The 11,221-nt window shown below is 47.2% G+C and overlaps 1 protein-coding gene across 1 annotated transcript; it reads right to left on the minus strand.

Moving 5' to 3' along the window:
- Positions 1 to 3,619: 3,619 nt before the first annotated feature.
- On the minus strand, positions 3,620 to 9,235 carry LOC131694505 (uncharacterized). The gene has a single exon (XM_058983025.1). The coding sequence runs from the start codon at positions 9,233 to 9,235 to the stop codon at positions 3,620 to 3,622; it is 5,616 nt and encodes a 1,871-aa protein (XP_058839008.1).
- Between the last annotated feature and the right edge of the window lie 1,986 nt (positions 9,236 to 11,221).

The following is an 11,221-nucleotide window of genomic DNA, read 5'->3' on the forward strand; positions in this document are numbered from 1 at the left end:
CTTAAATGTTTCTCAAATGAGTTTCAAATAATTCCAAAATGATTTTCAAATGTATCTCAGATAATACCTCTGATTTTCTAGTGATTCTTCAATGAATACACTTAAAAGATTTTCATATCGAGCATTGCTGAATTAATTCAACAAACGATAAATGTTTCATCAATTCTCGGCAGCCGGCTGCCCGGAGCAATAACACATGATAATACCTCTGAGAGTTGCATAGACGTATCATTTTTCGAGATGAATCCAGATTTGTGTAACTCTTTACCACACCCTACTAACAAAAACTCCTTCTCGAAGCAAACGTGATGATGCAGATGTATACACGGTCTCCATAACAACGTTTGTTACATTAGCTTTCCTTCCCATCCCCGTTGACTGTAAGGACGTGGCCGGCGCTATTATTGGCATTTCAAAGTGTAGAACTCTCGAAGCATGCACATTGAGGATGGATAGCTACTCCCAGGCCCCTTTCGTTGATGCTCTGTGCAATTTCGCTAATTCTGGTTAATCACGGACCGACTTTTCGGCAGACTCCGACAAGATCAATCACCAAATAACAGTTTCCAAACTAAACAGACTTGGGTTCGGCAACGCTTTTTTTGTATTGGCTCATCTATATCTGGAAGTGCATCGGTTGTAAAAAAAATGGAGATTGCATGACCTTTCCCTTTGCTGTTAGCTCTGGGATTCCTCAGGGCAGTCAACTTGGTCCTTTGATATTCTAACTCTACTTCAACGATTTGAACCTCTCGATGAAATTTTCAAAATGTTCATAATCAATCTAGAATGGTTATCAAATGCTTCTCTAATAATTCTTCGAAGATTCTAGAATGATTTCGTTATGGTTTTCTAACAAATACTCGCCAAATGATTTCCAAATTATGATGAAACGATTCTGGAATGATTCTCAAATGATTTCAAGAGAAATGTTAAACAGTGGGCCGTCCGCAAACGGAAAAATCGCACCCCTTCTAACGATTTAAAAATGGAGAAAACGAGTAATAGCAAACGGTCTTCAGTATTATCGTAATTTATGTACAACGGAATGTAGATTCCACAGCTATCCATCCTTACACTGCTACTACTACGCCTCGGAAGAAATACGAGAACTTCTAAGCCCCCTAACCCTGCGGCCACTCGGACTCCGGAATGGGGTTGATGATGTTCACATTATTCTAACGATTCCTTCTAAGTAATTCCTTCGACGGACCGACCGACCGACCCTCCGTCCATCTCACCCCGTTCCCCCGTCCCGTCCCGTCAGGACAGATAACAGCGGGACGGATTTTATCGCCCATTGCTGTTCCGCTTCGGGTTTTATTTCCAGCCCGGCAGCGGACTTGGTGCCATCCCGTCCGCCAACGTCATCGCCACCACCACCACGACGCTGCTGCATCGGTGAAGATTAATTCTAGCGCCGCTTGGCTTCTACATGATCCTATCACTACTATCACCGGAGAGAAGCAAGTGGTGTGAAGGGGGACTCCCATTGACTCCCATCGATTGCGATGGTAAAGATGGATTATTTGAATTTTAGATCAGATAGTTTGCACTGTTTTTATGTGCATCGGTTGGCTCGTTGGATCGTGTGTGTGTGTGTGTGTGATGGCGTGTGGTTAACATGATGGAAGTAGCTAATAAATTAAAGCTATTATTTATCCGGAACGTTAAGCATCTCGAATGGTTAGGGAACTGTGGCCATTTAGTTGATTTGGAATTTATGCCACCGAGACATGACCGACCATGGGGGCTCATTGTTTCTGGTTGAAACTAAGTGTCGAGTATTTTTTTTATGTCTTCGAGGTATTAATGATGAAAAGTACGTTTAGTGGAGTAGGTCGTCGAGTTTAATTTTTTATAGTGGAAAATCCAATCTCACAATCCTTTGATCCATATATTGAAATTGAGGCATATCACGAATGCATGATTGATGAGTCGAGGGAACGAATATTCCGCAAGGGTAAATAACAACCAGAGAGCTCTCTGAATATTATATTTCACTAAAACAAACATTACCACGGCGAGCTTCACTTTCCACTACCTCGTGTATCCATGGGTAGGTGAAAAATTGGTGGCTCAAATGTGGCCCCGAGTTCCGGCAAGAAGCGAAGACACCGAAAAGTGTAGTACATATATAGGTAAGGAATTCATCCGCAGCAATTCATCCGCAGCAATTCATCCCCCGCAACTCATCCTTGCTGAGTTTGCTTCACCGTATTTCCTACTGTTTGACGCCGGAACTGATTTCGACTATGGTGAGACATATTTTATTTGCCCAAGTTTAATCTATTTGCCAAACTGTCTTTCGATTTGCTGCCGTTTCGATAAATATTTTCGTCTCCTGCCTGTCGACCGATGGATGGATTTGTTCGAGCATGGCGAGTCTGGCAGTCGCTGCTTGTCCACAGTGGTACAGAATCCAGGTGAGGATGATTTAGGAAGTTTTCAAAGTGACAGTTTTAAGTTTGTTTGAATTGTAGTTCCGCTGTTATATTTCACAATCCTTTCGAATAACTTGAAAAACCATTACTACTCAGAAGAAGAGGGCTGCTCGATTAAAATGTCACAATGAAGGTCCGCCAGTCAGGATTTTGTTTTGGCGTGGGCTTGAAAAATTATTGCATAAATGTATTAGTTCTAATGACTTGAGATAGTCACTAGAAACTGGATGAAATTTGAAAGTTCTAAATGAAAACAATTCAAAATCTAAGGCAATAGAAACTAAAAATCCAAAAATATGTTCACTGTTAAAGGAAAGGTGACGAATTATTGATTTTGAATTTGATTTTTATTATTTATGCAATTTACTCTACCTACAACAATGGATATTCAAGAGTTCGAAATATTTATGCGCCTATTGACTATGACAATCCCTGACGGTGGTATTTTAGACTACACAATTACAAGGTGTATGTTCACGCACTTCACCACTCTTCTTACTTTCTGGATCTTTTAGAAAGTTTTTGCCGTTTTCACCTGCTGAATCAGGACTTTTTCTGCATCCACTGCACTTTCAGCTGTCGCGCGCGAAATGAACGGGTTTGTAGGGAACTTTGGATATCGCGAAAATGAAAACTCGAAAAAACTATTTTTCTGCGACCGACACCAACGATTGCGTTTTACTATCTGTTTATTGTATGCTTTTTCTTAGGGCTAGGTGAGTATTTACAGGTATGTACAATGCATAAAATTTCATTTCAATTCAGGTTCATGTTGTGGTGGATTAAAGGTGAGTATTGAACATTCCGGCCGCCAATGAAATTTTAAGGAATTCAACGGGCATTAGCGGCGGAAGTTCGAGCTTCTTGCGATGACTGACGTTCAACGGGATATGGAGATTTGGATTCGTCTTGCCGGTACAGGCCTCCTTACGGCTTCCAGGATGATTTTTCGAGGTGCGTCGGGTCCGACTGCAGGATACTGTCCAGGAGTGGTGTGCTGTAAAGGAGGAACATCTGTACGCGAACTGTTGGTTTAACAAATTAGGATGGGGTACTTAACTCGAGTCGTCCCAGCCGGGGGTTCTAGGAACCCACACGGCGAGGCTTGGTTCTTTACAGGTGAACCACGAACCGCTCGATACCCCCGAGCTTGGGCCAGGATCTCGTCTGGCGACTCATTTCCCCGAGTAGGGGCCGGGAGCTCGTCCGGCGGCTCTGTACCCTGAGCAAGGGCCGGGATCTCGTCCGGCGGCTCTGTTCCCTGAGCAAGGGCCGGGATCTCGTCCGGCAGCTCGGTTCCCTGAGCAAGGGCCTTCATTTGGCGTTGTTGACGTAGGGCTGCTAGTTGGTGCGGGACTCTGTGCTACGATGGGTGGCGCTACTTCAACTGGAAGTAAGCAGAGCTTCGGGATGGCGCGTTGAACGATGCCGAAGGTCGACTTCACGGTGGCGACACGAACAAGCCCGTCAGGGCCGGGATGAACGCTGAGCACGCGTCCCAGGGGCCATTTCAACGGCGGTGCTCTCTCATCTTTGAGAGCGACGATGGAACCAACGGCTAGATTGTCCATGGCTTCTGTCCAGCGGTAGCGACTTTGCAGGGTGGCGAGATACTCCTTGTGCCAACGACTCCAGAAGTGCTGAGTTAGCTGTTGTACTCGTTCCCATCGAGACAACCTGGATTCAGGAACTTCACGGCAATCTGGATCAGGTACCGCATTCAACGGACGACCAATCAGGAAATGTCCTGGAGTCAGAGCAAGCTCATCGGATGGATTGTCCGGCAACGGCGTGATTGGGCGAGAGTTTAGCATTGACTCGACCTGAATCAATGCGGTTTGCAGCTCGGATTCGGTTAGGTGGGCATTTCCGAGGATTTTGCGAAGCAGGGTCTTCACGGATTTCACGCAGGCTTCCCAGATTCCACCGAATGTGGGAGAGCGAGGTGGGATGAAGTGGAACTGTATTCCGTTGTCTGCGCATTCGTTTGCTACGGCATCTTGGTGAACTTGAGTTCGGAAAAGCTTCCGCAGTTCTTCCAGTTCTCGCTGTGCTCCAACAAAGTTCGTGGCGTTATCGCAGTAGATATGCGCAGGCTTTCCTCTACGGCCGACAAATCTTCGCAGGCTCGCAATGAATGTGCTAGTGGTCAGATCCGACACAAGGTCCAAGTGCACGGCTTTGGTAGCCATACATACGTATACGGTGATGTAGGCTTTGAAGAATGGCGATCTCTTATTTCGGAGTGACGTTCTCACGTACATTGGCCCAGCCAAGTCAACGCCAACATTCTGAAACGGGTACGCCTGGTTGACCCGAACAGATGGCAGATCCCCCATCAGCTGCTGCAACGGCTTGGGTTTGGCACGTGCGCATACCATGCAGCCGTGAACAATGTTGCGAACCAAGTTCCGTCCGCCGAGGGGCCAAAATCTTTGGCGCAACGAGGATAGTAGTAAGCTGGGACCGGCATGGAGCGTCTTATGGTGTTCTCTCGTGGCGATCATGTCGGTGAAACGATGTTTGGGGAGGACGATCGGGTGTCTTCCGTCGACAGGTATCGCTGCATTGTGAAGCCGGCCGCCGACACGAATAATGCCGTCTACGAGTGTCGGGTGCAGATACCGTAGCTTGGATTTACGGTTTACTTTTCCGACGGTTTCAAGTTGGCGTATCTCGTTGGCAAAGTACTGCTGTTGTATGCGACGGACCAGATTGAGCAGAGTGCGATCAATGTCAAGAGCCGTCAACGGGCCGACAAGAATAGGCTGGTGATTCTTACGGTGGAGACAATTAGCGGCGAAACGTCGAAGAAGTGTGCCGATCCGAAGTAGCTGACGAAGACTGGAATAGCGATCGACGATATCTGACGGTTCTACGCTCACGACCGGAAGGGCAATAGTCTGTCGGACCTCCGGTTGGTCTGAGTTTGAGGTCGCTACGACGTACTTCGCTGGCCAAGGAGCGAATATTAGTTTCAGCCACTGCGGTCCGTTCCACCACAGTGCACTGGCAAGGAGTTCATCGAGGTCCATTCCTCGAGAAACGAGATCAGCGGGATTGTCTTCGGATGGGACGTGATTCCAAACGGCGTGAGACGTCAGCTCTTGGATTTCAGCCACTCGGTTGGCTACGAACGTTTTCCATGTCGATGGAGTTGCGGATATCCAGTTCAAGACGATGGAAGAATCGGTCCACAGATATGTGGTTGCGGTGATGTCGATGCTGTCCTGAACTTGTTTCAGAAGTCTGGACAGGAGTTGAGCTGCGCATAGCTCGAGGCGTGGAATGGTTTGAGTCCCCATCGGAGCGACCTTGGACTTAGAAATCACCAAGCGAACTGTACAAGGGCCCTCGGCAGGTATTGACCGGAGATAGATGCATGCACCATATGCAGACTCTGAAGCGTCGCTGAACCCGTGAATCTCCAAGCGGTCGTAACCCGGACGTAACACATGGCGAGAAACTCGAAGGTGGGCAAGTGCTGAAAACTTCTGGTGAAATTCGTGCCATTCGTGAGCGAATCCGTTAGCCACGGGTGTGTCCCAGTCGAGATGGAGCTTCCAAAGACTCTGCAGCATGATTTTCGCCTTTGCAATGGTCGGTCCAATCAAACCTAAGGGGTCGAAAAGACTGCTGATCTGAGAGAGGATCGTTCGTTTGTTCAGAACCGTGCATTCCTTCCAATTCGGCGTCTTGAACGAAAGAAAATCGGTCGACGGTTCCCAGCGGAGGCCAAGTGCAGTCACGGAGGACTCGTGGTCCAAATCGAGTAGTGTTTTCGTCTCTCGGAGCTCCAACGGAATGGTATCAAGAATAGCTTGACAATTCGAAGACCATTGTCGGAGAGGAAGTCCTGCGCATGCGAGCATTGCAATGAGCTGGTTGCAGGTAACGGCGAGAGATTCAGCATCGTCAGAACCGGACAGCAAATTGTCGACGTAGAAGTCGTGGCGGACAGCGGGTTCCGCCAGCGGAAAATGTTGCCCTTCATCATCGGCGAGCTTCTGCAGCACCCTAGTTGCCAAAAATGGAGCACTGCTTGTGCCGTATGTGACGGTGCGGAGCTGGTAGCTCTTCAGTGGAGCCTCGGGATCGTCGCGCCAGAGAATTCGCTGCAGCGGTTGGTCGGTGGGATGGACCAAAATCTGCCGGTACATTTTTTCAATGTCCGCAGATAACACGAACTGGTGGATTCGAAAACGGAGGACAATCGTCACGAGAGTGTCCTGGATTGTGGGACCAGGAAGCAGGACATCGTTCAGCGAGATACCGGACTTCGAGCGGCATGATGCGTCGAATACGGTACGAAGCTTTGTAGTGGTGCTGTCGAGTTTCATCACAGCGTGGTGTGGAAGGTAGTATTGCGGTTGCGCGTCGATTTCATCGGGGCCAATCTCCCGCATATGTCCCAATCTCACGTACTCGTGGATGAACTGCTGATACATCGCCTTCTTATCGGGACTCGCACCGAGTGATCGTTCCAGAGAGAAGAAGCGGCGGGTGGCGTTGTATTTGTTGTCCTTTAACTGCCAAAGCAGCTCGTCACGCTTGGGCAGCTTGACGACGTAGCGGCCTTCGGAGTTGCGGGTGGTGTTCTTCAAGAAATGTTCCTCACAGTATCGTTCCGACGGAGACCATCCCTTTGCATCGTGGACTTCTTCGAGCTGCCAGAATCGGTTGACCAATTCATCGATTGTGCAGGGATTACTGAACTGGCACTTGCGTGGATCGCTGTGATCGTGGTTTTCCAATAAACACTCTCCGGAGACGACCCAACCGAACTCTGTGTTCTGCAGAAGCGGTAACTCTTCCCCGAGTGATATCCTGCCGTATCGAAGAATTTGGAAGAAATGGGCGGCACCCAGAATCATGTCGATGTCGCCAGTAACAGCGAATGTTGGATCTGCAAGCTCCACGTGCTTTGGAATCGGCCAGTGGCGGGCTTCTACCGTCGACTGGGGCAGCTTGACGGTAATGGAAGGCAGAACGAGCATGGAGCATTGTACGGAGAAGGGAGTGACTCGAGAGGAGATGGTTATCGTGGCCTGGTATTCAACCAGCGTTGTAGTGTTTCCGATTCCGCTTATCGGGATAGCATGCGGCAATCGGATGCGAGGAAGCTGCAGTCGTTCGCAAAGAGCCCCAGAAACAAAGTTGCGTTGGGAAGCACAGTCCAGCAAGCAACGAGCAGTGACGATGCGACCTCTACCGTTACGGATATTCACTAGCGCAGTCGGAAGGAAAACGGTTCCAGGAATCACTTCACCAGTATGTGATACGAGGGCAGTCTGAGAACTCATGGAAGGCGCATGAATGTGGGATAAGTTTGCGATTGAGGTAGAGGTAGACGGTTGCTGGATGGGAGCTTGCGAAACAGACTGGGGTGACAGTGAGTTTGGAGCATGCAGCGCAGATGCTGCGGTGAGAGTCGGCTGGAGGGCAACACAGCAAGTTGATCCGGTGGCTTGACCAGAAGCGGGATTGTCGTCAGAGGGCTCAGTATGAAGAAGCGTGTGGTGCTTCTTGGTACATGTACGGCATCTTGACCCAGAACAGTTCCGGGCATAATGGGAACTCGATCTCAAACAGTTAATGCAAAGGTTTTTCTGTCTTACCAGATCGATCCGTTGGCGAAGGTTGAGTTTCCGAAATTCCGGACAGCTGTACAGGTAGTGACTCTCACCGCACTTGTCGCACGGCTTCGGCTTGCTGGCGCTGGAAGAGGGTGTACTGGATACTGCAGTTTGCTGTGTAGCTGCGACTGGAAAGGCTGCTAGCTTGGATGTCGGATTTGGCTTGCTGCGCGGAGGAGCGGTGTTCGAAGTGGCTGAAGAAACTGCTTGCAAAACTCGAGCGTAGTTCTGGAGGAAGTTTACCATCGTCACGTATGATGGCATTGAAGTTGACGCACCAGTGCTTGTGTCCTCTGATGTGCCGGCGGTTCCTCCCAGAACCGAAGCGATGTTGTCAGCATCGAGTTTGCTACAGTGGTTCTCCCATTCCCGGAGCGTACAAGGATCGAGGCGTATAGATAGCTGGTAAACCAGGATAGAGCTCCATCGGTCTGCTGGTTCACCCAAGCTCTTCAGAACGGAGATCTGCTGCTCGAAGCGATCGATCAGCGCAAGCAGATCTTCAGCTGATTCCTTGCGCATCGCTGGAGTGTCGAAAAGCGTCCGAATGTGACACTTGATTAACTGCCGGTTGTTCTCAAAACGCAGCCGCAACGTTCGCCAAGCGTCCTTGTAGCCCTGCTCGCTTATTTTGATAGGGTCGAGAATGCGCGCTGCCTCTCCTTGAACGAGGCCCTTCAGATAGTGCATCCTCTCGACCGCACTGATGTCGCTCCGGGAACCTACTGCGGATTCAAATGAATCGCGAAAAACACACCAGTCTTCCAACTTACCGCTAAACTTGGGTAGGTTTAGCTCCGGAAGCCTGATGTTCATTGGTCTCGATGGTGCGGGGTTGGCAGAAGGGGGAGAACGTGTTTTCTTCGCCAGTTTGGCCAAGTAGAAGGACCGAAGAGCATAATAGCGACCGTCGAACAACTGCCGTTCCTTTTTCAGGTCGATTGGCTCCTTATCGGTGGAAAACATCTCCAATTTCACCACCGTCCGGTGAAACTCGTCGTAAAATTTCTCCAACTTTTCCGCCCACGCTTCTACTTGGCCCGCAAACTTACTGTCCTTGTCGAACTCCTTCGCATAATATTCCAACAAAGCCATTGAATCGACAATATTCTGCTTCGTCAGCTCCAACTCACTGAATTTCCTCTCGTCGGCCATTTTCTTCTTCGGTAGCGCCGTATTCCCGTTCACTCACGCACTTTTCAACCTCCAAGAATCCAAAATGCACCCGAGCAGTCAATTTGCCAAATAAAAATTTCACCGCGAAACTTTAACACTTTTTCGAAAATCTCTCTTCAGAAATATTTACGTTCCAGCACGGCGCGCACCGTTCAGGCAGTAGGTAAACAATGCACACTACCTACGCTATCGTCAGCTGGCTGTGTCTCGCACGCACTACTCGTTGTGACGATGTAAATATTCTGCGATGGTGGATTCTTGGAGGGAACACTATGCGGTTTTGTTTGCACTACCGCGTAAAATGGCTAGTTTGCCGCTTGGGGACGCTACCGAAAATCACCTTTCGCGCACTTTTTCTGGCTCTACCCGTCTTCAGCGGGGCCGTTCTTTGCGATTTTTTCGCCTATTCTGGGCAATTTACAATCACTTTTTGCCTCTTCTGGGCACCTTTCGTTCACTTTTTGCCTATTCTGGGCAGTTTTCTGTTCACTCGCGGGCACTTTTTCTTCAAGATCCGGCTCGAAGGACCAAATTTATGTTCACGCACTTCACCACTCTTCTTACTTTCTGGATCTTTTAGAAAGTTTTTGCCGTTTTTACCTGCTGAATCAGGACTTTTTCTGCATCCACTGCACTTTCAGCTGTCGCGCGCGAAATGAACGGGTTTGTAGGGAACTTTGGATATCGCGAAAATGAAAACTCGAAAAAAACTATTTTTCTGCGACCGACACCAACGATTGCGTTTTACTATCTGTTTATTGTATGCTTTTTCTTAGGGCTAGGTGAGTATTTACAGGTATGTACAATGCATAAAATTTCATTTCAATTCAGGTTCATGTTGTGGTGGATTAAAGGTGAGTATTGAACAGTGTAGAAGACTACAAATCGAAATGAGTAGAAAAATATCCAAAGAATGTTCGAACAAAGAGAAAGTTGAAACTTGCTCTAAATCTACTGATCTGGCAAGCGATTTGTAATTGCGGAAAAACGGTTCAACTTCTATTTTCTTGTTCTGACATCTTCCCACTTTCAACAGTTCTGTTACATCTCTCTAACACATTTTTTTATATATTTTATTTAGTCCTATGCCTTTTTATGATAATGATACTTTTACGAGGTAAAAATATAGCAGACCGATTCTCCTAGTTCAGAAGAATTCATGAAAAATGGCAAAATGTAAAATTTTCATTGTTATATTTGGGAATGATTCCCGGTGTATTCGAAAGTGCGTGCACAAACTCTAATGATTTCTCTACGAAGCAAGAATAAGAACTTTAGCTCTATTGACTTTTTATAATCTTGCAGCACCTGTGGGACTGACTAAGATTGCCTAGATTAACCCATTCATGCCCATGTTGTTTGTGGACAACAACGTTTTTCAACAGCTATAACTTTTCATTGGGGCTAGATTTACTCACAAAAACAAGTAAGACTAATAAATGTGGCTGTTGCCTTTCATTTAAGCATTAACAGTTACCAGGATCAGCTCTAGAACCGAAGTTATTGCAATTAGTCTGATTGGATTCCGATGGAGCAGTGCTGCCAGGGACAGTTTACGTTGAGGATGGAAAATGATTTTTTTATATATCTTCGGTATGGTGCAATATTATTGAAAACTGATAAAGCTTGTCAATTTGGGCTGTCTTTGGCTATGTTTTTCACGTAATTGGACTATTGTAAATATTCTAGGAGAATTGTATTGAGCATTAAAAGGTAAAAATTGAGTAGCTTCTAGCACTGCAAGGGAAGCACCTATCTTAATGAAAAAAGACTTTTCGTGTTTCTTGATCCCACCGTTTCCAAGTAAAAATAGTTTTAAAACCGTACACGCACTAGAAAAAAGTTGGGCATGAAAGGGTTAAGCAAAACTTCGATTTGAGCGAATGAAGCTTCTGGAATTCATAGCATATCTGACAACTAAAATATTGATTTTTGAATTTAAGGAAATTTGGACTGGGTCAAATA

This window comes from Topomyia yanbarensis, chromosome 1, assembly GCF_030247195.1.
Source record: "Topomyia yanbarensis strain Yona2022 chromosome 1, ASM3024719v1, whole genome shotgun sequence".
In the NCBI taxonomy this organism is placed as follows: Eukaryota; Metazoa; Arthropoda; class Insecta; order Diptera; family Culicidae; genus Topomyia; species Topomyia yanbarensis.

Bases quoted from the DNA above. Each gene is read 5' to 3' on its own strand.
- LOC131694505 (XM_058983025.1), bottom strand. From the start codon at position 9,235: ATGGCCGACGAGAGGAAATTCAGTGAGTTGGAGCTGACGAAGCAGAAT.